This window comes from Macaca nemestrina, chromosome 1 (genome assembly GCF_043159975.1).
Source record: "Macaca nemestrina isolate mMacNem1 chromosome 1, mMacNem.hap1, whole genome shotgun sequence".
In the NCBI taxonomy this organism is placed as follows: Eukaryota; Metazoa; Chordata; class Mammalia; order Primates; family Cercopithecidae; genus Macaca; species Macaca nemestrina.
Genome location: NC_092125.1, coordinates 201,295,003 through 201,322,066, shown reverse-complemented (window position 1 = coordinate 201,322,066; position 27,064 = coordinate 201,295,003). Strand labels below are relative to the sequence as shown.

General features: G+C 43.2%; 1 protein-coding gene across 2 annotated transcripts in view; it reads left to right on the top strand.

The window, feature by feature from the left end:
- Positions 1-27,064, top strand: part of LOC105494649 (RB binding protein 4, chromatin remodeling factor) — a 35,886-nt gene that overhangs the window by 1,166 nt on the left and 7,656 nt on the right. For both annotated transcript variants that reach the window (XM_011763271.2, XM_071096743.1), the window contains exons 3-11: positions 5,579-5,724; positions 15,342-15,515; positions 15,858-15,973; positions 16,091-16,251; positions 16,354-16,480; positions 16,604-16,681; positions 19,180-19,256; positions 19,372-19,429; positions 19,521-19,631. In XM_011763271.2, the coding sequence (XP_011761573.1) occupies positions 5,579-5,724; positions 15,342-15,515; positions 15,858-15,973; positions 16,091-16,251; positions 16,354-16,480; positions 16,604-16,681; positions 19,180-19,256; positions 19,372-19,429; positions 19,521-19,631 (1,048 nt within the window). The remainder of the gene's footprint in view (positions 1-5,578; positions 5,725-15,341; positions 15,516-15,857; positions 15,974-16,090; positions 16,252-16,353; positions 16,481-16,603; positions 16,682-19,179; positions 19,257-19,371; positions 19,430-19,520; positions 19,632-27,064) is intronic.

Genomic DNA, 27,064 nt, shown 5'->3' with positions numbered 1-27,064 from the left:
GTACAAAACTTGTCAACTTTCAAAAACTATTATGGCCAGGAGCAGTGGCTCACCCTTGCAATCCGAGCACCTTGGGAGGCCCAGGCAGGAGGCTTACTTGAGGCCAGGAGTTGGAGACCAGCCCTGGGAGCATAGACCCCCGTCTCTACCGCCCCCCACCCCATAAAAGAAAAAAGTATTACCATGAGTCCAGTCCTTACAACAAAACTTTTTTTTTTTTTTTCTTTTTGAGACGGAGTCTCACTCTGTTGCCCAGGCTGGAGTGCAGTGGCGCGAGCTTGGCTCACTGCAACCTCTGCCTCGCAGATTCCAGCGATTTTCCTGCCTCAGCCCTCCCAAATAGCTGGGATTACAGGCACCTGCCACCACGCCTGGCTAATTTTTTTGTATTTTAAGTAGAGACGCAATTTCACCATGTTGGACAGGCTGGTCTCCAATCCCCTAACCTGTGGTGATCCGCCCGCCTCTGCCTCCCAAAGTGCTGGGATTACAGGCGTGAGCCACTGAATCTGGTCTCAACAAAACTTAGTTTGAATTCTCATAGTATGTCATGGTACCTGCCTTCAGGGAGCACATTGTCTAGTTGAAGTGGCAGATACAAACTAATAATTATAATTATATATGATGACAGCAGTTGTAGAGAGATAATTAGGGTACCTAGAAAACACCTGAAAGTGGAATGGTTTTCTTATAAGGGGTTTGGGCATAGTGAGCGCTATAAAGATTAATCCCATGTTTTTTACATGCAGCTTATCTCTAATAGAGGGGATAAAATATTTAGTTTGCATTTATTGGGCTGTATTAGGTGCCACATTTCAGGGGATCCAAATTAGTTATAATTAGCATAAAAGTGGCACAGAAAATTATCAGAGGAAGGAAAATTTGCCCAATTGGAGTATCAGGAAAGGCTTCTAGGAAGAAATGACAATGCAGAAAACAAAGAGGAAGAAATTTAGATGATACTAACATAAAGTTTTAACAAGACCATTGCGCCATTTGAAATAACGGATTTTCTGTTACAAAACTACCTGAGTTTTCCGAATAACATTCAAAAGCGATTGTGTGCTAAGTAAGTAAATTCCTTCAAAACTCAGATCTTTAAAAGTCAAGATAATTGCAAAATGTTATTAGACTATGATGCAGCTCAACAAATAATAGAAATTTGGCAGAAATTATACTAGTAATCTAAGAATGAGGCTGCTACCTTTACAGTGGCATAAAGAAAACTAGAGAAATCTGTCCTAGGGATGTTACACAAAACCATAGTAAAAGACTAGAAATTTGGAGTTAGAAGCTTTTGGTTTTTTTTTTTTTACAGTTAAATATTTTTACCACTGCCCAACAATGCAAGAAACAGTTTTACTACATTTTTGCTCCAACAACAGTTGGAGTAAAACTCATTTGTTTGTTTTTTTGAGACAGTCTCACTCTGTTGCCCAGGCCGCGATCTCCGCTCACTGCAAGCTCCGCCTCCCGGGTTCACGCCATTCTCCTGCCTCAACCTCCCAAGTAGCTGGACTACAGGCGCCCGCCACTATGCCCGGCTAATTTTTTGTATTTTTAGTAGAGATGGGGTTTCACCGTGTTAGCCAGGATGGTCTTGATCTCCTGACCTCGTGATCCACCCGCCTCGGCCTCCTAAAGTGCTGGGATTACAGGCGTGAGCCACTATGCCCAGCCTAGAAGCTTCTTTATCATGACCAGGAGTTCCCACATTCAATTGATCATCAGAATTGCTTGGGGGAATTCAGGATAATTGGAATCATGTCTGTCAAGAGTTTTCAGTGGTAATTCAAACCATTTGAGAGCTTGTGAGCTGGGCATGGTGGCTCACACGTGTGCACGTGTAATCCCAGCACTTTGGGAGGCTGAGGCAGGCAGATTGCTTTAGGCCAGGAGTTCAAGACTAGCCTGGGCAACATGGTGAAAATCCCGTCTCTACTAAAGTTATACATATTATCCGGGCATGGTGGTGTGTACCTGTAGTCCCAGCTCCTCGGCGGGGGCTGAGGCAGGAGGATCACCTGAGCCTTGGGAGGTCAAGGCTGCCTTGAGCTGTGATCCTACTACTGCACTCCAGCCTGAGCTACGGAGTGCCACCCGGTCTCAAAGACCTTGTGGCAGAGTACTTAATGAGAAATGTACTTGAATGGCGATTCCAGATTTACTATAGTCATATGCTAAATTGTGCTTATTGGACTAGTGGATCACAAATATTGGCCACCCCATACCTACTAAACATTCTAGAACCACTACTCTTCAGAAACTTCCCAAGTAATAGAATGACTAGCTAGGTTTCGAAAGCAAGAATTAAAGACTTAATTCCCCAAAGCTGAAATCTGTGCTGTCATCTTAGTAGTTTTCTGCATTAGCAAATCTTTTTTTTTTTTTTTTTTTTTGAGACGGAGTCTCGCTCTGTCACCCAGGCTGGAGTGCAGTGGCCGGATCTCAGCTCACTGCAAGCTCCGCCTCCCGGGTTTACGCCATTCTCCGGCCTCAGCCTCCCGAGTAGCTGGGACTACAGGCGCCCGCCACCTCGCCCGGCTAGTTTTTTGTATTTCTTAATAGAGACAGGGTTTCACCGTGTTAGCCAGGATGGTCTCGATCTCCTGACCTCGTGATCCGCCCGTCTCGGCCTCCCAAAGTGCTGGGATTACAGGCTTGAGCCACCGCGCCCGGCCTAGCAAATCTATATAAATAATGTGAGAATTGGTTTTTTGTTGTTTTGACACGAAGGACGGAGTTTCACTCTTGTTACCCATACTGTAGTGGAGTGGCATGATCTCAGATCACTGCAACCTCCGCCTCCCGGGTTCAAGCGATTCTCCTCCCCCGGTCTCCCAAGTAGCTGGGATTACAGGCACCCGCCACCATGCCCAGCTAATTTTTTGTATTTTTAGTAGAGGGGGTTTCACCATGTTGTCCAGGCTGGTCTCAAATTCCTGACCTCGGGTGATCCACCTGCCTCAGCCTCCCAGAGTGCTGTGATTACAGGCGTGAGCCACTGCACCTGGCCGAAAATTGTTTTGAGACAGGATCTTGCTCTGTTGCGCAGACTGGGTTGCAGTGGCACAATCAGAGTTCCCTGCAGCCTTGACCTTCTGGGCCAGGGGATCCTTCTGCCTCAGCCTCTGGAATAGTTGAGACTACAGGCACACGCTACCACGCCTAGCTAAGTTTTGAAAAATTTTTTGCTATGTTGCCCAGGCTGTTCTTTAACTTCTGGGCTCTAGTGATCCTCACACTTTGGCCTCCCAAAGTGCTGGGATTACAGGCATGAGCCACCTTGGCCTTGTTGTTGTTTTTTAAGATAAGGATTGTGTACAAGCAAGCAGCCCTGATGCAGTGTTTACTTTTGTGTGTGTTCTTTTTCTGGTGTTTATTCATATCCATTTCCCCCTTTTAAAAAAAGAAAAACGACAATTGTAGTTCTGTAACACTGTCTTTTCCTTCATTCTTTTTCTGGTTCTTTGTCTAACCGTCTACATACAGGTAATTACAATTTTCTGTTCATATCCCTCTTTTCAGTGTAAGGTAGATGCTCTCAAAGCTTTGCCTGTGACATCTGTGCAGAAGAATTCCTATTGATATCTTTAGACCTAATTTCTCTGGAGCTTTTCCTGATTTTTCTTCTGCCTGCCGGTGTCTTCTCTGGTATATCTTACTGGCTTCCTCAGTTTGACATGTTGTAAATGGAATTATTCCTTCTATGAAGGCCTTACCCCAACTTTCTCTCCTACTGTTCCTGTTTCTTTTCATCATAATTGGCTTTGGTTTGACATTTTCCCTTTCTCCATTTTATAGGCAGTCAATTTATAAACCCTAATGAATTCTGCTTGTGTAGGATCTTTCCCATCTAGACCAGGAGTTCTCAAAATTTTATATGCATTGTAATCAGCTGGAGGTATAGTGAGATAGATAGTTGTGCCCCACCTTCTAGAGTTGCTGATTCAATGGGTCTGGAGTAGATGTGAGAATTTGCATTTCTAACAAGTTCCCAGATGATGTGGATGCCCTTGACCCAGTATGGAGTCCAGAATGCCTTAAGACGGCATTCAGGACACTAAATAAAGTCCATTTTAATCGGCCTTCTCTCCCACTGTGCTCTCCCATATCAGAAGTCAGATTTGGACTTCAGCATACTTCTGTTACTTAGTAGCTGTGTGATCTTAGGCACGTTGTTTAATTTTCTTCCTTTCCTTTTCATTCTTTTCTTTCTTTCTTTGGTTTTTTTGTTTTTGTTTTTGTTTTGTTTTTGTTTTTTTGAGACAGGAGGCAGTCTTTCTGTGTCACCCAGGCTGGAGTGCAGTGGCACGATCTCTGCTCACTGCAGCCTCCACCTTTCAGGTTCAAGCAATTCTTGTGCCTCAGCCTCCCGAGTAGCTGGGATTAGCCAGCTGCCGATTGTGTTTTTTGTTTTGTTTTGTTTTTTGACACAGAGTCTTGCTCTTTTGCCCAGGCTGGAGTGCAGTGGCGCCATCTTGGCTCGCTACAACCTCTAACTCCTAGGTTCAAGCAGTTCTCCTGTCCCACCCTCCCTAGTAGCTGGGACTATAGTCACTGCCACTACACCCAGCTAATTTAGTAGTATTTTAGTAACGATTCTCTTGCCTCATCCTCCTGAGTAGCTGGGATTACAGGCACCTGCCACCATGCCTAGCTAAATTTTGTATTTAGTAGAGATGGGATTTCACCATATTGGTCAGGCTGGTCTGGAACTCCTGACCTCAGGTGATCCACCTTCTTCGGCCTCCCAAAGTGCTGGGATTACAGGCGTGAGCTGCCGTGCCTAGCCCAGCCGCAGGTTTTTTGAGGTCAGGAATTGTGTCTTAATCTTCTTTGTACTTTACGTTTGGAGCCATGTGTCCATTGATTAGGCAGTTAGTAAATATTTGGTAAATTGGTTTACTTAATGTTATTTCCTCCTCTTTCCCTTTTTTCATTTTTTTCTTTTCAATTTCTTTGCGCCCTTTCCCCTTCTTTTCAATGAAAAATTTTAGTGAGCAAAATTATTAGCATACCCAACAATGGTTTGCTTTCCCTCCAACCTGTTGGTAGTGAGTGAGTAGTTAATTCCCATTTTATTCCATTAAACGTTTTACTTTTTCTCCAGAGTAATTAAGTAGAAAATGTGGCTCTTGGCCAGGCACGGTGGCTCTTGCCTGTAATGCTGCCCGTTGGGAGGCTGAGGTGGGTGGAAAATTTGAGGCCAGGAGTTTGAGACCAGCCTGGCCAACATGGTGAAATCCCGTATCTACTAAAAATACAAAAATTAGCCAGGCATGGTGGCGGGTTCCTGTAGTCCCGGCTACTAGGGAGGCTGAGGTGTGAGAATCACTTGAACCCAAGAGCCAGAGGTTGAAGTGAGCCAAGATCGCACCACTCCATTCCAGCTTGGGCGAAAGAGTGAGACTATTTATTAAAAAAAAAAAAGAGAGAGAAGAAAAGACTCTTAATGACTTTTCCCCTCTCTTAAAACCTGATTGTGTAGTAGTGACTTTTACGTACACGTATATTGTTGACCTCGCGGTCTCCTGATGTTACTAATTTGAATAGTGACCATATGTTGCCGTTACAGACCAGAAGGGAAAGATTTCAGCATTCATCGACTTGTCCTGGGGACACACACATCGGATGAACAAAACCATCTTGTTATAGCCAGTGTGCAACTCCCTAATGATGATGCTCAGTTTGATGCGTCACACTACGACAGTGAGAAAGGAGGTAGGAATCTTAAACGTGAAAGAAGTAAAGATGTGTGGGTCATAATCTTTTTATGTTTTTGAATTATAAAAGTTATATCCAGTTTGATAAACTGTGACTTTAGAAACAATATTTAAGCTTGAGGAAAGCCTGAGTTTGCAATGGTAGATATTTATATTAGAGTTGTAGATATCAGAAGAAATATTTAACACATCCTTGGTTCTGTGCCTTCACAATAAACTTTTCTCAGCTGGTGCTGGCGGGGAGGATTTCTGCAATTGAAAGAAGCAGAAATATACTATATATTATTGCTGTACATTCTTGATTTATTTTTTATTTTTTTGTTTAGAATCTCGCTCTGTTGCCTAGGTTGGAGTGTAGTGGCGTGATCCTCACTCACTGCAACCTCTGCCTCCCAGGTTCAAGCGATTCTCTTGCCTCATCCTCCTGAGTAGCTGGGATTACAGGCACCTGCCACCACGCCTAGCTAGTTTTTGTATTTTTAGTAAAGACAGGGTTTCACCAAGTTGGCCAGGCTGCTCTTGATATCCTGACCTCATGTGATCCACCCACCTCAGCCTCCCAGAGTGCTGGAATTACAGGCTTGAGTCACCGCGCCCGTCCATATTGCTGTACATTCTTAAGATGGGAGATAACTACCCCTAAAGAGGTGAAAATTGGTTTGTGTGTGTGAGTAGGTGTAAATAATCTTACTGGTTGATTGTCTAAAGCACAGATATGCACAAAGTACATAGGATATCTATGGTATTAAAATTTCGTGGGACTGGTGGGGAAGGGGTAGTTCTTAAAAGATTTCTTAGAGGAGCAGTAGTGAAAAAAAAGGTTGAGAAACACTAACTTAAATTACCCTTTCTAGGCTTAAAGTGGTAGAAATGACTTAATCATGGCACTCCCTATATGTATAGAAACTAAATTCCAATGAGTTGTTTCATTATATCCTATTTTTAGGCCATAACCTAAGGGTGTAACTGATCATGACATGCTTACTCTTTCCCTTTTTTTTTTGGAGATGGAGTCTTGCTCTGCCGCTCAGGCTGGAGTGCAGTGGTGCGATCTTGGCTCACTGCGACCTCCGCCTCCCAGGTTCAAGCGAGTCTCCTGCCTCAGCCTCCTAAATAGCTGGGACTACAGGCATGCACCGCCATCCCTGGCTAATTTTTATATTTTTAGTAGAGACAAGGTTTCATCATGTTGGTCAGGCTGGTCTTGAACTCCTGACCTCAAATGATCCTCCTGCCTTTTGTTCTTGCTGTTACTTAGGCACAAATACTCTAATTGGTAGTGTGATAAATTGTAAAACTACATATATGTGTGTGTATATATATTGTGTTTGTGTGTAAAATTATATAATTATATATATAATTTGATAAAATATACATATGATTTATATATTTTATAATTTTGTTATATGTATATAATTGTATATATAATTTTACACATAATGTAAAAAACACACCCCTTCTCCCATATAATAAACCTTTCCCCAGCCAGGTGCAGTGACTCACGCCTGTAATCCCAGCACTTTGGAAGGCTGAGACCGGTGGATCACTTGAGGTCAGAACTTCGAGACCAGCCTGGCCCAACATAGTGAAACCCTGTCTCTACTAAAAATAAAAAATTAGCCACGCGTGGTGGCATGCACCTGTAAGAACCCAGCTACTCAGGAGGCTGAGGCAAGATGGCATCACTTGAACTCAGGAGGCAGAGATAGCAGTGAGCCAAGATCTCACTATTGCACTCCAGCCTGGGCAAAAAAAAAGGGGAAACTCCATCTCAAAAAACAAAACAAAAACTTTTCCCCTGGATATCACTTGATGTATTGTGATGTATTGTTTTCTAAAGGATTTATCCTGTGTATTGGATCACTCATTAAACAAATATGTTGAGTAGTTTTGTATGCCAAGTATAGAATATGCAATATAGGTTCAGAATTTGCTCTTGTGGCCTAATATAAGCAATTATATATGATATAAGGTCACCTATCTCCTTTTGATGGCTATATAGTAGACCATAATGATTCTTTATTGATTGACATTTAGATGGTTTCTAATTTTTTGACTTTAAAAGCATAGTTTTGCTATAGAAATACTCTCTAAGTAGAATGTTGTATCAAAGGGCAGGACCATTTTTTAATATAATTGATACTGCTAAGTTGCACTCCGAAAAAAGATTTGAAGTCCCACAACAGCGTATGTATTTATGTCTGTTTTTTTGGGTTTTTTTTGTTTTTTTTTTTTTGAGACGGAGTCTTGCTCTGTCACCCAGGCTGGAGTGCAGTGGCCGGATCTCAGCTCACTGCAAGCTCCACCTCCCGGGTTTACGCCATTCTCCTGCCTCAGCCTCCGGAGTAGCTAGGACTACAGGCGCCCGCCACCTCACCCGGCTAGTTTTTTGTATTTTTTTAGTAGAGACGGGGTTTCACCGTCATAGCCAGGATGGTCTCGATCTCCTGACCTCGTGATCCGCCCGTCTCAGCCTCCCAAAGTGCTGGGATTACAGGCTTGAGCCACCGCGCCCAGCCGTATTTATGTCTGTTTCTCCATGCCCTTGCCAACACTGGACTCAATAGAACTCATTCTCAGTTTACATTGCTTTTTTTATTTGTGATGTTGAGCTTACTTCATATTTCCCTTGAGCTGCTTATTTATGTCTTTTGCCCATATTTCCTTTTGAGTATCTCTTCATATAAGGTAAATTACACTCTCTCCACCCAATAAATAGGTGCAGATCATTTTCTAGTTTAACTTAAAATCTTTAGTCCTGTTATTGATTAGAAGCTGTAAGTTGCTTTTTTAATGGGGCCTTGCTCTGTCATCCAGGCTGGAGTGCGCTGGCATGATCTTAGCTGACTGCAGCCTCCTTATGGGCTCAAATGATCCTCCCATCTATGCCTCCCAAGTAGCTCTGGCTATAGACGTACACCACCATACCTGGATTTATTTATTTATTTTTATTTTTTATTTTTTATTTTTTTTGAGTCGGAGTCTGGCTCTGCCGCCCAGGCTGTAGTACAGTGGCGCAATCTCTGCTCACTGTGACCACCGCCACCCGGGTTCAAGCTATTCTCCTGCCTCAGCCTCCCAAGTAGCTGGAATTACAGGCACCCGCCACTACATCCAGATAATTTAATTTTTTTTTAAGAAATGGCGTGTCACTATGTTGCTCAGGTTGATCTTGAACTCTGGCCTCAATCTTTCCACCTCAGATCTCCCCATTCAGTGATTTCATAAAGTATGTATTCATCTATTGTTGTCTTCTGGGACTTTTATGTTTGGGCCATTAAAACTTATTGTTCTGGTATTTGGTATGGAATCAGAATCCAGCCTTTTTTTCCTAAATGATTGAGTTTTTGTTGTTATTTTGAGGCGGAGTCTTGCTTCGTCACCCAGGCTGGAGTGCAGTCGCACAGTCTCGGCTCACTGCAGCCTCTGCTTCCTGGGCTCAAGCAATCCTCCTGCCTCAGCATCCTGAGTAGCTGGGATTGCAGGCATGTGCCACCATGCCCAGCCGATTTCCATTATATTTTTTGTGGAGGAGTGGGTCTCACCACATTGCCCAGGCTAGTCTGAAAACTCCTGGGCTCATGCAGTTCACCCACTTTGGCCTCCCGAAGTTCTGGGCTTATAGGCCTGAGCCACTAAGCCAAAAAAATTTTTTGTATTCAGTCAACCATTGATGGACACTTGGGTTGATTCCGTATCTTTGCTATTGTGTATAATGCTACAGTGAACATAACAAGTGCATGTGTCTTTTTGGTAGAACGATTTCTTTTCTTTTGGGTATATATACCCAGTAATGGGATTGCTGGGTTGAATGGTAGTTCTATTTTTAGTTCTTTGTGGTTTTTTTGTGTTTTTTTTGTTTTTGAGACGGAGTTTCACTCTTGTTGCTGGAGTAAAGTAAGTGGCGTGATCTCGGCTCACTTCAGTCTCCGCCTCCAAAGTTCAAGCAGTTCTTCTGCCTCAGCTCCCCGAGTATCTGGGATTACAGGCATGCCCCACCACACCCGGCTAATTTTGTATTTTTAGTAGAGACGGGGTTTCTCCATATTGGTCAGGCTGGTCTCAAACTCCCAACCTCAGGTGGTCCACCTGCGTCAGCCTCCCAAAGTGCTGGGATTATAGGCGTGAGCCACCATGCCTGGCCCTATTTTTAGTTCTTTGAGAAATCTCCACAGACTGCTTTTCACAGTTGCTGAACTAATTTGCATTCCCACCAGTAGTGTCTAAGTGTTCCCTTTTCTCTGCAGCCTCACCATGTTATTTTTTGACTTTTTAATAGCCATTCTGACTGGTGTGAGAGGCATCTATCTGTTTTGATTTGCATTTCTCTGATAAATGGTGATGTTGATCTTTTTTTCCACATTCATTGTCCACTTATATGTCTTCTTTTGAGAAGTGTCTGTTCATGTCCTTTGCCCACTTTTTATCTTTCTTTCTTTCTTTCTTTCTTTTTTTTTTTTGAGACAGTCTCGCTCTGTCACCCAGGCTGGAGTGCAGTGTGGCGATCTTGGCTCACGGCAACCTCTGCCTCCTGGGTTCAAGCGATTCTCCTGCCTCATCCTCCTGAGTAGCTGGGATTACAGGCGTGCACCACCGTGCCCGGCTTATTTTATATTTTTTGTAGGGATGGGGTTTCACTATATTGGCCAGGTTGGTGTCAAACTCCTGACCTCATGATCCACCCGCGTCAGCCTCCCAGAGTGCTGGGATTATAGGCGTGAGCCACCATGCCCAGCCTAGTTTTGTTTTTTAAGAAACTGGTATCTCGCCCAGGCGCAGTGGCTGGCATCTGTAATTCCAGCACTTTGGGAGGCTGAGGCATGTGGATCACGAGGTCAGGAGTTCAAGACAAGCCTGGCCAACATGGTAAAACCCCATCTCTACTAAAAATACAAAAAATTAGCTGGACGTGGTGGTACGTGCCTGTAGTCCCAGCTACTTGGAAGGCTGAGGCAGTAGAATGGCTTGAACCCGGGAGGCGGAGGTTGCAGTGAGCCGAGATTGCGCTACTACTGCACTCCAGCCTGGTTAATGAGCAAGACTCCTTCTCAGAAAAAATAAAAATAAGTAAGTGATGTCTCTGGTCTTTAGTCCAAGTTTATAATAAATTATTATATATTTTACTGAAGCTGGTATTCTTAGTTGTAAGGTTCATGGGCTCAAAAAGTGGCTCAATGGTAAAATTCATATGGTAGTTACCTTGTTTGAGGACATAGTATTGACTGGGAAGACACCGTTCGTACCTTCTGGGATGGGAATGTTTTATATTTTGACCTGGTGCGTACATATGTAAAAATTCATCAAATTACAGCAACTTATGCACCTTTACTATATCATGTTATACCTCATGTTTGTTTTAATATTTATATGGAGAGAAGCCAGCAAAATAGGAAGGCAAGTTGATACCTCAGCCTTTCTTTTCTACTTCAGATTGGCCTTTTCACATACCAGTTTCAACACTTATTTATTTATATTACTATATGTGTATTTTTTCAGACAGAGGTCTCACTTTGTTGCCCAGGCTGGAATGCAGTGGTGTGATCACAGCTTACTGCATTCTCAGCCTCCCAAGCAGTTAGGATTATAGTCATGTGCCACCGCAGTCAGCCACTGAAATGTTTTTTAAATGCAATTTACATTTTTTTCTAATCCTGTCAATTTTTTATTTTTTATTTACCTTTTTTTTTTTTTTTGAAACGGAGTCTAGCTCTGTCGCTCAGGCTGGAGTGCAGTGGCGGGATCTCGGCTTACTGCAAGCTCCACCTCCCGGGTTCACGCCATTCTGCCTCAGCCTCCTGAATAGCTGGGACTACAGGTGCCTGCCACCATGCCCAGCTAATTGTTTTTGTATTTTTAGTAGAGATGGGGTTTCACTGTGTTAGCCAGGATAGTCTTGATCTCCTGAACCCTGTCAAATTTAACATTGAGGGGTGTATGCAACTTTGGTAACACTGATGTAATAAGTTCTGATAACCCAGTAACATTGGGCCAGCCCAATTTTCAATTTTGAATACACTAAGTTCTTACTACTGTAGTTTTGTTTATGGTGAAGGAGGCCTATGTTTAATATATGCCCAATACTGAAATAACCAACGTTATGTAGTGGTTACCCCTTGCTTCATGGGCTCTGTGCCAGCTGTGGCTTCTCCTTTGTTATTGGTGCCTCTTTTCTGGCAGCTATCTTTTTTGTTTGTTTGTTTGTTTGTTTTTTCTGAGACAGAGTTTCTCTCTGTTGCCCAAACTGTAGCGTAGTAGCGCAATCTTGGCTCAGTGCAACCTCTGCCTCCTGAGTTCAAGCGATTCTCCTGCCTTAGCCTCCAGAGCAGCTGGGACTATAGGCACGTGCTACCACGCCCAGCTAATTTTTGTATTTTTAGTAGAGATGGGGTTTTGCCATATTGGCCATGCTGGTCTCGAACTCCTGACCTCGTGATCCACCCATCTCGGCCTCCCAAAGTGCTGGGATTACAGATGTGAGCCACTATGCCCAGCCACTTTTTTGGTGGGGGGTGTCATTGGAGATATGATGAGGATTCAGTTCCAAATCACTGCAGTAAAGCAAATATATAAAGCAAACCACACAGATTTTTTGTATGTTTACATTTTACTGTAGTCTCCTAAGCGTGCAATAGCATTATGCCTAAAAAACAATGTACATACCTTAATTTGGAAATACTTCATTGCTAAAAAAAAAATGCTGACCCAGAGGCACCAACTGAACACATGTTGGGAAAATGGCACTAATAGACTTACTCAATGCAGGGTTGCTGTAACCTTCAATTGGGGAAAAAACATATCTGTGATGCACAATAAAACGAGCTGTGCCTGTACTTAGACTGAAGTTTCTTGAGATACATACCATATATGCCTTGTTTTTTCATAGATTGTAGATGCTTGTGGGCTGGAGTTAGGGGAAAAATTAGTTTAATGTGGGATTTTTTTCTCCTTTAGAATCTATCTTGAATTTTTATTTTTAGGTTTTTAGCCTGTGTGAAACGTTTGCTTTTCTAAAGTTATTTTGAAGTTGTAAGTTATCTAATATGCCAGCCATACCACCCATGTATGTCTTTGCTTTCTGAAAAAATGTTTGTCCTTCAAAGAATAACACTAGGCCCGGCCCAGTGACTCTCTCATGTAATCCCAGCACTTTGGGAGAATGAAGCGGGTAGATTATCTGAGGTCAAGAGTTTAAGACCAGTTTGGCCACCGTGATGAAACCCCATCTCTACTAAAAATACAAAAATTACCTGGGCGTGGTGGCACATGGCGGCAGTCCCAGCTACTTGGGGGGCTGAGGCAGGAGAATCGCTTGAACCCAGGAGGCAGAGGTTGCAGTGAGCTGAGATTGCGCCACTGCACTCCAGTCTGGATGACAGAGCAAGACCCTATCTTAAAAAAGAAAAAAAAGAATAGCACTGCATAGCAATGCGATTGACAGAATGGAAGTTACTCTCACAACTTCTTTGCTTTGTGGATAAGGTATTTGAGGCTCAGAAACTGAAGGCCTTCCCTGGATCACCAAACTAAGTAAGTGACAGAGCCACTTAGGGACCTGGGTCTGACTCTTACTTTGGAACTTTTGCAACCATATCATGCTGTCTTCTATTACTCTTTGATCATTAACTACCTTTGTTTATATATTGCTTTGCCAAGATTTACATAATCACATTATATTGTTATACATATTATAATGGTACTTGAGAGAACTCTCTTAAGTGCATATAGTAGTCATGTGTGAATAAAAAATGTTTTCATCTAGTTGTTGCCTACCTGGTTTATTTCAACCAGGGACTTTGGTTGGCGTGTGTAAGTGGGTGTAGCAAAATGGAACTGGCTGCTGTGGCTCTGTTTTTCCTCACTGAAATAAAAGAAACACTGTAAGGAGAAGATAAACGGCATGATGGTATTTCAGAACATTCATCCCAAACTAGAGCTTCAGACAAGCGATGCAAGAAGAGCACTTTAGTGTTTAGCACACTGTGTACTTAATATTCATTATAGTAGTAGCATTGGTTTTATTTATTCGGCATACTTATTTGTACTTTGAAATTTTAAACTTTATTAAGATCTGTTTTTGAAGTATGTGGGCAAAGGATAACCCAGGTGCCGAGACAAGTGACTGAAGGCACAAACTGTTTCAGTATAATAAAGAAAATAGTTAAAATAAAGAATAGTTATAATACAAAGTAGATATAGAGATGATCTTGGACATTATCAGTCATTGGTATAATCATTATTAATCATCAACTTTTAATATTACTCCTTGTTGTATTACTAATATAACCAAGGAATAACTGGTGAGTATAGGGTCAGGTGCTGAAGGGACATTTTGAGAAGTGAGCTAGAAGGCAAGAGGTGAGCCCTCTGTCAGGCCCACATAAGGGCCGCTTGAGGGCTCCTTGGTCAAGTGGTAACGCCCGTGCCTAGGAAGGCACCCATTACTTAGCAGACCATGAAAGGGAGCCTCCCTTTCCTTGGAGGAGTCAGGGAACACTCTGCTCCACCAGCTTCTTGTGGGAGGCTGGATATTATCCAGGCCTGCCTGCAGTCATCCAGAAGCCTAAACCCCTCCCTGTGGTGCTATGCTTCGGTGGTCACGCTCCTTGTCCACTTTCATGTTCCTCCCTTACTCCTGATTCCTCTTTGAGGTTCTTAGAAAAAAGCAGTAGAAGAAATAGTGAAAGTCTTAAAGTCTGATCTTTCTGATAAGTGCATAGAAGGAAACGGTGAGGTATGCTGCCTTCCCTCAGATTCAGCTACCTAAAAGTGAAGGGTCCCCTGTCTCGTGATAACGTGACTTGCTTGACCTTATCAATCACTTGGACGACTCACCCTCCTTACCCTTCCCCCTTGTCTTGTATGCAATAAATTATCAGCGCACTTAGCCTTTCGGGGCCACTACCGATCTCCAGGTCTTGGTGGTAGTGGTTCTCCAGGCCCAACTGTTTTCTCTTTATCTCTTTTGTCTTGTGTCTTTATTTCTTACAATCTCTCGTCTCCGCACACGGGGAGAATACCTGCTAAGCCCTGTAGGGCTGGACCCTACATCAGTAGAATTCTAGTTTTCCTTAATTTCAGACAGTAATATAATACAGCCATCTCTTAGAATCCGTGGGGAATTGTTTCCAAGACCACCTTCAGATACCAAAATTCACAGATGCTGAAGTTTCTGATACAGCATGGCATAATGTTTGCACATAACCTATGCAGATCTTCTCATATACTTTAAAGTGTCTCTAGATTACCTATAATACCGAATACAATGTAAATGTTATATAAATAGGCTGTATTGTTCAGGGAATAATGATGAGGGGGAAATCTGTACGTGTTCAATACATGCATTGTTTTTCTGAATATTTTCACTTAATGATTAGTTGAATTCATGGATGAAGAACCCACTGATATGGAGGGCTGACTGTATTTCTTATTAGGTATTTAACTACCTGGAATCACAGGGGTAGGAAAGCACTTTATAGTGCTAGCAAATGTATAGATAATATCTAGTATTATGCCAGTTTGTTCCTAAGGAAAAAAAATCCTTGCCTGTGTTTTTATACTCCGGGTACCCTAGAGTAGCTCTTGTTTTGTTCTCATTTGCAATTAATTTATTTACAGAATTTGGAGGTTTTGGTTCAGTTAGTGGAAAAATTGAAATAGAAATCAAGATCAACCATGAAGGAGAAGTAAACAGGGCCCGTTATATGCCCCAGAACCCTTGTATCATCGCAACAAAGACTCCTTCCAGTGATGTTCTTGTCTTTGACTATACAAAACATCCTTCTAAACCAGGTACGTGCCCCTTTGTATTCAAATACAAATGAGTCACTATGGGAACACATGGTTCCACTCACTCTGAGTTTAATTGCATGTTACTCTGTGTAATTTTAACATCTTGTGATTTGTATTGATGTGTGTATGTTTTTCTTCATTTTGCCTACATGAAAAAATAATGCCTTTTTACATAGAACAAAATACTGGTGCTGTTTAAGCATTATCTGTTTGGTCATAATGGTTCCTATATCACTGATAAATGTTAAGAGCTTTTAGACATCTTGATTAAAATTCCATTATGCTCAGTAGGCCCAGAGAACCAGTGGACTGGGTAGTCTTGATGTGTCTGTCACTTTGCAGATCCTTCTGGAGAGTGCAACCCAGACTTGCGTCTCCGTGGACATCAAAAGGAAGGCTATGGGCTTTCTTGGAACCCAAATCTCAGTGGGCACTTACTTAGTGCTTCAGATGACCACGTGCGTATCCTTCCCATTTTGAAGCAAATCTGGGCTAGTTACCAGTTGGTTTCTTTTTTGGGGTGTGTGGGGAGGTGAGAATCTTCCTTTTATATAATGGTTAATTTTACATTTAAGACCATCTGCCTGTGGGACATCAGTGCCGTTCCAAAGGAGGGAAAAGTGGTGGATGCAAAGACCATCTTTACAGGGCATACTGCAGTAGTAGAAGATGTTTCCTGGCATCTGCTCCATGAGTCTCTGTTTGGGTCAGTTGCTGATGATCAGAAACTTATGATGTGAGTAGAATCCATTCAGGGTTTTTACTTAATATCTTGTCTAAGTTTTATGTTTAGTTACCATTTCAAGGGTTTTTTTCCTCTCTTTTTTTTCCACTGAAGTTGGGATACTCGTTCAAACAATACTTCCAAACCAAGCCACTCAGTCGACGCTCACACTGCTGAAGTGAACTGCCTTTCTTTCAATCCTTATAGTGAGTTCATTCTTGCCACAGGATCAGCTGACAAGGTCAGTTTCATTTATTTTAATAGAAAACAATTTAATTTCTCTAGCTTTTTTTGAATTGCAGAAATTTTACTTACAGTATTTTTTTTTTCTTAAAAAATGAATTACTCTTGTTTTTGTACCTAGACTGTTGCCTTGTGGGATCTGAGAAATCTGAAACTTAAGTTGCATTCCTTTGAGTCACATAAGGATGAAATATTCCAGGTAAGAGAAACCAGTGCTACTAATTTTGTTTTTGTTATTTCTAAGAAAAACCTGGATGTATGAGTGGGCGCACATGTGCTTTATGCTGTTGCTAAAAATAGAAATCTGTATTCCTATGCTACTTTCTGTGGGAATTGTTATTTCTTTGTTATCTCTGTACTTTCTCAAACTGGTTATTGACCACCTACATTCATCAGATATTAAGAAAACAGGCCAGATGTGATGATTCATACCTGTAATCCCAGCACTTTAGGAGGCTGAGATGGGTGGGTTACTTGAGGCCAGGAGTTTGAGACCAGCCTAGCCAACATGGCAAAACCCTGTCTCTTTATTTTTTAATAAAAATTTGCAAAGAAAGGAAAACTAGTGCCTGATTATTTTTTCAGCCTTCTGTCTGACACTTAGTGATCTCTTCCCTTCTTCCAATATATTCTTTATTCTTCATTGCATACCACATATGTTGATTTTTCAATCCAAGCCTAAACCTCTGGCTCCATATTTTCTGCCTCATCAGTTTAAAACCATTTATGCCTAGTGTTCCATTATTGGAACACTAAGCATGTGGGAGTTTATATCCTACTGCTCAAGGTCATCGCCAAGGTCTGATTGCAAAAATTAAAAAAAGAAATAATTGTTGCACTGTGTTCAAAGCTTGTTGCTAGGGCACTATGAGAGATTACATTATGTAGCCTTTGCTGTCAAGGAGCTCCCCTTTTCTGGGGGGACGGAGTTTTGCTCTTGTTGGCCAGGCTGGAGTGTAGTGGTGCAATCTCGGCTCACTGCAACCTTCACCTCCCAGGTTCAAGTGATTCTCCTGCCTCAGCCTCCCGGGTAGCTGGAATTTCAGGTGCCCGCCACCATGCCCAGCTAATTTTTTGTGTTTTTAGTAGAGATGGGGTTTCACCATGTTGGCCAGTCTGGTCTCCATGATCCACCTGCCTTGGCCTCCCAAAGTGCTGGGATTACAGGCATAAGCTACCACGCCCAACCGAGCCAAAATTTTATAGTGAGGGGGAGGGCTTGTTTAGAAATTACTATAATAAAAGATTTTGTCAAGTGTTATGAACCTGAGGGTGGTAAAGATGAATTCTGGTGTGTGAAGGTGGCATCTGAACTGGGCTTTAGGTGAACCATACTCCTACATACTTAGTCTCTTATTTTCTACTTTTCAGCCCGCCTTGGTGAACATTTTATCCTTACCCTATCTCTTTGCTTTGCTTGTGATGGTGTTCTGACTTATGTGTAACACTGAACTCATAGTAAATACTTAGGAACATAGTTATTGTATATGTCATCTGTACTTTAGTTCTTAGGTCAGAATTGGATTGCATTTGGGTAGAGGCCAGAATTAGCCAATAAGAATAGACAATAGGTAGGCTGGGTGCAATGGCTCATGCCTGTAATCCCAGCACTTTGGGAGGCCTAGGCAGGTGGATCACGATGTCAGGAGTTTGAGACCACCCTGACCAACATGGTGAAATCTCGTCTCCTAAAAATACAAAAATTAGCCAGGCGTGGTACTGTGCGCCTGTAATCCCAGCTACTCAGGAGGCTGAGGCAGGAGAATTGCTTGAATGTGGGAGGCAGAGATTGCTGGGAGCTGAGATCACCCCACAAGAATAGACAAGATTTGATGTTTCAAAAGATAAGATCATGCTGGGCACATGGTGCACAACTCCAGCTACGAAGGAGGTTGAGGCAGCAAGTTCCTTGAGCCCAAGAGTTCAAGTACAGCCTAGAAGCAACATAGTGAGGCCTCATCTTTTTTTTTGATACCAGCCTAACCCCATCTCTACACAGATACAAAAATTTGCCGGCTGTGGTGGCAGGCACCTGTAATCCCAGCTACCTGGGAGGCTGAGGTGGGAGAGTCACTTGAACCTGGGAGGTGGAGGTTGCATTGAACCAAGATCCTGCCATTGTACTCCAGCCTGGGTGACAGAGCAAGACTTCATCTAAAAAAAAAAGCGTGCAAGGGGGTGGTGTGGGAATGGAACAAAAGCTTATATCCTGGGTCTAGTAATGGGTTGTTATCGTACAAGAAATTTTTTTTTTTTTTTTGAGACAGACTCTCTGTCACCCAGGCTGGAGTGCAGTGGCACGATCTCGGCTCACTACAACCTGTGCCTCCTGGGTTCAAGCAATCCTCCTGCCTCAGCTTCCCAAGTAGCTGGGATTATAGGCGCCCGCCACCACACCTAGCTAATTTTTGTATTTTTAGTAGAGACAGGGTTTCACCATGTTGGTCAGGCTGGTCTCGAACTCCTCACCTCATGTGATCCACCCGCCTCCCAAAGTGCTGGGATTACAGACATGAGCCACCACTCCTGCCCGTAAAAGAAATTCTTTAGCTCTTAATTTTAACTGTAGCATCTATAATACTTTGACTTCCTCTTCCCTTTTGTTTACAGAATTTTTAAATTGTTAAATATTTTATGAATTTTTTCCCTTTGTTTTCTAATTCATGGCTTTGCTGTTTTCTTCATTCCTATGTGTAGGTTCAGTGGTCACCTCACAATGAGACTATTTTGGCTTCCAGTGGTACTGATCGCAGACTGAATGTCTGGGATTTAAGGTAATTCTTGTGTTCATTCCTCTGTCTGCGTACTTATTTCCTTTATTTACACTTTGCAAAGGTAGTCACTAGGGGTAAATCTATTTTAACTTTTAAAATTATGCTTTTGTACTAGTAAAATTGGAGAAGAACAATCCCCGGAAGATGCAGAAGACGGGCCACCAGAGTTGTTGGTATGTTAAAAGCATTGGACAGTACTGAAGTAGTGTGTAGTTTAATGTCCTCTATCTGCATTTCACATCTTTGTTTTCTTCCCTCTTTCAGTTTATTCATGGTGGTCACACTGCCAAGATATCTGATTTCTCCTGGAATCCCAATGAACCTTGGGTGATTTGTTCTGTATCAGAAGACAATATCATGCAAGTGTGGCAAATGGTAAGGGTTTGGTCATTTATTTTGGGGAGGTGAGGTAAATAAGACACAGAATCAATTTACATTTATATATTTTATGATTACGGCTACTATCTCTGTTCATTTTACTCCCGGGTGTGATTTTAAGACTTGTCTATACATTATCGTTTTCAGCTGCCTGTTCTTGACCATTTTGGTTATACTACTGGTATTTTAAACTCAGCTAAACAAAACAAAACTGACCCTCTCTCCCACTTCTCCTTTCTCCTTTCCTCCTCCTTTTTTTTTTTTGTATGGCTCCAACATTTTCCCAGCTAACCAGACTTGAAAACTCAAGAATTTTCCGTGTCTGTTTACCTCTAGTTGTAGTTCACTTCCAGATTTCATACCATCTATCTGCGGTGTTTCTCCCGTCTTCGCCTCATCATCTTAGAAGTACAAATTTACATACCCAAAGGAGGTGTATCACCTCACAACATCAAATACTGTTTCTCCATGAAACCTATCTAGATTTCAAAAATGTTCCCTGTCTCTACCTCAAAGAATGAAAGAATGTGAACACCCTCCTTAAATTGTATTTTCTTCTTCTTCTTCTTCTTTTTTTTTTTGAGATGTTCTTTCACTTTTCCACCCAGGCTGGAGTGCGGTGGTGCAGTCTCAGCTCACTGTAACTTCCATCTCCCAGTTTCAAGCGTTTCTCCTGCCTCAGCCTTCTGAGTAGCTGGGACTACAGATGTGCACCACCATGCCCAGCTAATTTTTTTATTTTCAGTAGAGACAGGGTTTCACTGTGGTAGCCAGGTTGGTCTCGAACTCTTGACCTTATGATCTGCCTGCCTCGGCCTCCCAAAGTGCTGGGATTACAGGCGTGAGCCACCATGCCCAGCCTCTTAAATTTTCAAAGCACTTCAATTTAATAAAAATAACTGTGGCGTCTCATACATTAATAGTTAAAAAATAGTTATATTCGGCCGGGCGCGGTGACTCATGCCTATAATCCCAGCACTTTGGGAGGCTGAGGCGGGTGGATCGTGATGTCAGGAGATCAAGACCATCCTGGCTAACATGGTGAAACCCTGTCTCTTCTAAAAATACAAAAAAAAAAAAAAAAACTAGCCGGGTGTGGTGGCAGGTGCCTGTAGTCCCAGCTACTCAGGAGGCTGAGGCAGGAGAATGGCATGAACCTGGAAGGCAGAGCTTGCAGTGAGCCGAGATCGCACCACTGCACTCCAGCCTGGGCAACAGAGCGAGACTCCATCTCAATTAAAAAAAAAAAAAAAGTTATATTCTGGAGATGGTGGTTATGGTTAATACAGTGTAAGTGTGCTTAATGCCACTGAATTGTATACATAAAATGGCTAAGCTGATAAATTTTATGTTGTGTGGAGTTTGCCAGAATTTGGAGGTGGAAGACAATTTCTTGCTCTGTTGTTCAGGCAGAGTGCAGTGGTGCGATTACAACTCACTGCAGCCTCCTATTCCCAGGCTCAAGATATCCTCCTACCTCAGCCTCCCTAGTAACTGGGACCACAGGTGTGCATTACCAGGCCTGGTTAATTTTTTAAATTTTTTTGTACAGATGGGGTTTGCCATGTTGGCCAGTCTGGTCGTGAACTTGTGAGTTCAAGCAATTTGCCCACTTCCCAGAGTGCTGGGATTACAGGCTTGAGGCTGGCCCACTTTTTGTTTGTTTGTTTGTTTTTTAAGAATTACGTAGCTTGATGGTCATCTGGTAAATGAAAAGAATTCAGAAGAAAGTTTTGCTGTCTCTCAGACTAGATCTAGTACCAGGGAATAGTTTTTGACTCGTCATGAGGAGAGGGAGGATGTTTTCAACAGTACTTTCTTAAACTGCAATAGCACTATTTTTTCTTATTTTTTATTTTTAAAATTTTTTTTCCCTAAGCGGAGTCTTACTCCCTCGCCCAGGCTGGAGTGCAGTGGAGCGATCTCAGCTCATTGCAACCTCTGCCTCCCGGGTTCAAGCAGTTCTCCTGCCTCAGCCTGCTGAGTAGCTGGTATTACAGGTGTGCACCACTATGCCTGGCTAATTTTTTGTATTTAGTAGAGTTGGGGTTTCACCATGTTGGTCAGGGTGGTCTTGAACTTCTGACCTCATGATCCACCCTCTTTGGCCTCCCAAAGTACTCGATTACAGGCATGAGTCACTGTGTCCAGCCTTTTTATTTTTGAGACAGTTTTGTTGTTGTTGTTGTTGTTGTTGTTTTGAGACAGAGTCTCGCTCTGTCGCCCGGGCTGGAGTGCAGTGGCCGGATCTCAGCTCACTGCAAGCTCTGCCTCCCGGGTTTATGCCATTCTCCTGCCTCAGCCTCCCGAGTAGCTGGGACTACAGGCACCCGCCACCTCGCCCGGCTAGTTTGTTGGGTTTTTTTTGGTTTTTTTGGTTTTTTTTTTTTTTGTATTTTTAGAAGAGACAGGGTTTCACCGTGTTAGCCAGGATAGTCTCGATCTCCTGACCTCGTGATCCACCTGTCTTGGCCTCCCAAAGTGCTGGGATTACAGGCTTGAGCCACCACGCCCGACCAGTTTTGTTGTTATCCAGCCTGGAGTGCAATGGTGCGATCTTGGCTCACAGCAACCTCTGCTTCCTGGGTTCAAGCGATTCTCCTGCCTCAGCCTCCTGAGTAACTGGGATTACAGGATGCGCTACCACGCCTGGCTAATTTTTTTTTTTTTTTTTTTAAGGAGAGATTGGGTTTCTCCATGTTGGTCAGACTGGACTTGAACTCCCGACCTCAGGTGATCCACCTGCCTCAGCCTCCCAAAGTGTTGGAAATACAGGCGTGAGCCACCACGCCTGATGCAATAGCACTATTGAAGACAGAAATAAAATAAGTTTGTGACCTGCCAGATTAACAGATTGTACTACATCCATACTTTTTCTTTTACCTCCAAATACCATCACAACATCCATACTTTGTAAAATATTACTTATCAAAAAGAAGTATGATTAGGGGCTGTGCTCAGTGGCTCACACCTGTAATGCAAATACGGAGGATCACTTGAGCCCAGAAGTTCTAGACTAGCCTGGGCAATATAAAGTGAGACCCTGTCTCTACCGAAAAAAAAAATTAACCAGGCTTGGTGGCACGTGCCTGGGATCCCAGCTACTTGGGAGGCCGAGGCAGGAGGATACCTTGAATCCAGGGGATGGAGGCTGCTATGAGACATGGTGGCATGTGCCTTTAGTCCCTGCTCTTTGGGAGGCTGTGATAGAAGGATCCCTTGAGCCCAGGAGTTTGAGGCTACAGTGAGCTGTGATCACACCACTGCACTCCAGCCTGGGTGACATAGTGAGACCCGGTCTCTAAGGGAAAAAAAGAAAGTACAGTTAGGCTTATAAGATATTCATGACGTGCTGTTAAGTAGGGGAAGAACAGACTGAAGAATAGCATAATGGTATTCTTCATATTAAAATTTTGTGTATCTAGTCTATATTTAGAAAGCTGATTGCTGGCAGGTGTGGTGGCTCATGCCTGTAATACCAACACTTTGGGAGGCCGAGGTGGGCAGATCACCTGAGGTCAGGAGTTCGAGACCAGCCTGGCCAACATAGTGAAACCCTGTCTCTACTAAAAAATAAATACAAAAATTAGCCAGGTGGCCGGGCGTGGTGACTCACGCCTGTAATCCCAGCACTTTGGGAGGCCGAGGTGGGCGGATCACAAGGTCAGGAGATCGAGACCATGGTGAAACCCCGTCTCTACTAAAAATACAAAAAATTAGCCGGGCACAGGGGCGGGCGCCTGTAGTCCCAGCTACTCGGGAGGCTGAGGTAGGAGAATGGCGTGAACCCGGGAGGCGGAGCTTGCAGTGAGCCGAGATTGCGCCACTGCACTCCAGCCTGGGCGACAGAGCGAGACTCCGTCTCAAAAAAAAAAAAAAAAAATTAGCCAGGCATGGTGATGGGCGCCTGTAATCCCAGCTACTTGGGAGGCTGAGGCAGGAGACTTGCTTGAACCCAGGAGGCAGAGGTTTTGGTGAGCCCAGATGGCACCATAGCACTCCAACTTGGGCAACAAGAGCAAAACTCCGTCTCAAAAAAAAAGGTGTTTGCTAAAATGTGGTTGGTACCTTGTTCTTGGTTTCTTTATACCTTTCTGTATTGTAATTCTTTTACGAAAAAGATACGTAACTTGAGAACAGAAAATTCACCTCACTCTTTTTAATAAATCCCTTCAATATTAATGCAAAAACTTAATAAGTGGGCATGGTGACATGTACCTGTAGTCCCAGCTCCTTGGGAGGCTGAAGTGGGAGGATGGCATGATCCCAGAAGGCAGAGATTGCTATGAGCTAAGATGGCACCGCTGCACTCCAGCCTGGGTGACAGAGCAAGACCCTGTCTCAAAAAAAAAAAAACAAAAACTGAAGAGCTCAAGATTAAACTAGATCCCTGCAAAGCCATCACCTCCATTCCAGGTTGTTACTTTATTTGGTGATTTTAGCATTGTAATAGAGTAAGTAAGTATTGGTCTTTGTCCCAGTTCTTGGTACAGAGCTCCCCAAAAACACTTGGAGTTTGCAGAGTGCTAGAAGTATCTTTGTCATTCCTGGTGATCCACTTTGGACCACACCTGAGTTTGTTCTACTGTGAGGTGACTTTAGTGGGGCCGCTAGATAGCCTCATAGTGACTTTAGTCAGAAAGGCCAGTTACTTGATTTGAGGGTTAAAACTTGTCAGCCCACTCACCAGCCTTGGGGTCGCAGGACTAGAGATTGAACTCTGTAAAAACTCTTAATTTGATGTGCTTCCTGGTTGATGAACAACTCATTGACAGACTGGGAGGGTAGCATGCCCAGAGACTTCATGGAAACTGCAACCCCTCCCCACCTTGCCCTATGCAGCACTCTTCCATGTGGTTCCTCAGCTGCATCTTTTATTTAAAAAAAAACAAAACAAAACAGTAATAGTAAAAAGCTTTCTTTGGTTCTGTGAGTCATTGCATCAAATTATCAGACCTGAGGAGGCAGTAGTGGGAACCCTAAAATTTGTAGTCAAGTGGGATAGAAGTGTGCAGGTAGCCTGGGACCAACGATTTGAAACTGGCTCCTGAAGTAAGGACGGTCTCCCAAAGCTAACTTCAGGTAGTGTCAGAATAGGATTGAGTCGTACACCCAGTTGGTGTCATGAGAAAAGGCACCCCACATTTGCCATTAGAAGTGACATCAGAAAGGATCACACAATTGTATGTATTTTTTTTCACTGGGGTCAGATCACAAGTTCTTTGAAGGTAAGACTGTCCCATCCTCTGCAGTACCTATCATAGTGATTTGTGCATAGTAGGTGCTAAGAGTAAATTTTGCTCCTGTGAAAGTGGTTCCTGTATTTTAAGATTATGCCATTGGACACAGGTATTCTGTCAAGCAGTAGAAGTAGAGTTTATTCTATACAAGAACAAGTTTTCTCTTAACTATATAAAGATTCGGAACATGTTATTTTGGAAGTTTTAAGTGTGCAGTTCAGTCTTCAGTGTATATACAGTTGTGCAACCATCAACCACAGTCAATTTGAGAACATTTTCCTCATCTGAAAAAGAAACCCTGTACCCATCATTTCCTATTTTTCTAATTGAAGGGGTGGCCTGCCCCTCCACACCTGTGGGCGTTTCTCGTTCGGTGGAACCAAGAGACTTGAGAAAAGAAATGAGACACAGAGACAAAGTATAGAGAAAGAAAAAGTGGGCCCAGGGGACCATTGCCCAGCATACAGAGGACCCACTCTGGCACCGGTCTGAGTTCCCTCAGTATTTATTGATCTTTACCATCTTAGAAAAAGGGAAGTGGCAGGATAATAGGATCATCGGAGGGAGAAGGTCAGCAGTAAGACATATGAATAAAGATCTCTGTGACATGAATAAGTTTAAGGAAAAGTGCTGTGCCTTGATATGCATATGCAAACATCTCCATAAACCTTTTTAGTGCATAAAGAGCAGCATTGCCGCTTGCACATCCCACCTTCAGCCCCAAGGCAGTTTTCTCCTTTCTCAGTAAACAACATGCAATTGGGTTTACTAAGATGTTCCATTGCCCAGGGACGGGCAGGAGACAGATGCTTTTCTCTATCTGAACTGCCAAGAGGCCTTCTTTCCTCTTATACTAGTCCTCTTCAGCACAGACCCTTCACGGGTGTCAGGCTGGGGGACGATCAGGTCTTTCCCTTCCCACGAGGCCATATTTCAGACTGTCACATGGGGAAAAGCCTTGGACAATACCTAGCTTTCCTAGGCAAAGGTCCCTGCGACCTTTTGGCAGTGTACGTGTCCCTGGGTACTTGAGATTAAGAGAGTGGTGATGACTTTTCTCTAGCATAATGCCTTCAGGCACTTGTTTAACAAAGCACACCCTGCAAAGCCCAAAATCCGTTAAAACTTGAGTCTCCACAGCACATGTCTCTTGCAAGGACAAGGTTGGGGGTAGGGTCACAGATCAACAGCATCTCAAATACATGGAGTCTCTTATGTCTACTTCTTTCTATATAGACACAGTAACAGTCTGATGTCTCTTTTCCCCACACTCATAGTCCCCCAGCCCTAGGCAGCCAAGAAGCTATGGATTTGCCTGGTTTGGACACTTTTTTAGACGAAGTCTCAGTCCCAGGCTGCAGTGCAGTGATCTCGGCTCACTGCAACCTCCACCTCCTGTGTTCAAGCAATTCTCGTGCCTGATGCCTTAGCTTCCCAAATAGCTGGGATTACAGGCGCCTGTCACCACACCCGGCTAATTTTTATATTTTTAGTGGAGACGGAGATTTCACCATGTTAACCAGGTTGGTCTTGAACTGACCTCAGATGATACGCCCACCTTGACCTCCCAAAGTGCTGGGATTACAGGCGTGAGCCACCACACCTGGCCTGGACACCTTATATAAATAAAATCATAAAGTATGTGAATTTTTTTTTTCTTTTGGCACACAGTCCCGCTTTGCCACCCAGGCTGGAGTGCAGTGGTGCAATCTTGGCTCACTACAACCACCACTTCCCAGGTTCAATCAATTCTCATGCCTCAGCCTCCCAAGTAGCTGGGACCACAGGTGTGCACCCCCACACCTGGCTGATTTTTGTATTTGTAGTAGAGATGCAGTTTCGCCATGTTGGTCAGGCTGATCTCGAACTCATGACCTCAAGTAATCCATCTGCCTTGGCTTCCCAAGTGCTGGGATTGCAGGCATAAGCCACTGCACCTGGCCTCACTGGCTTTTTTATTGCCAAATAATATTCCATCATATGGATTGGATATATCATGTATCCATGTTATTAGTTGATGAATATTTGGATTGTTTTACTTTTGGGCTATTAATAATGTCTGGTTAGGCCAGGCACAGTGGCTCACGCCTGTAATCCTAGAACTTTGGGAAGCTGAGGCAGGCAGATCATCTGAGATCAGGAATTCGAGACCAGTCTGGCCAACATGGTGAAACCCCATCTCTACTAAAA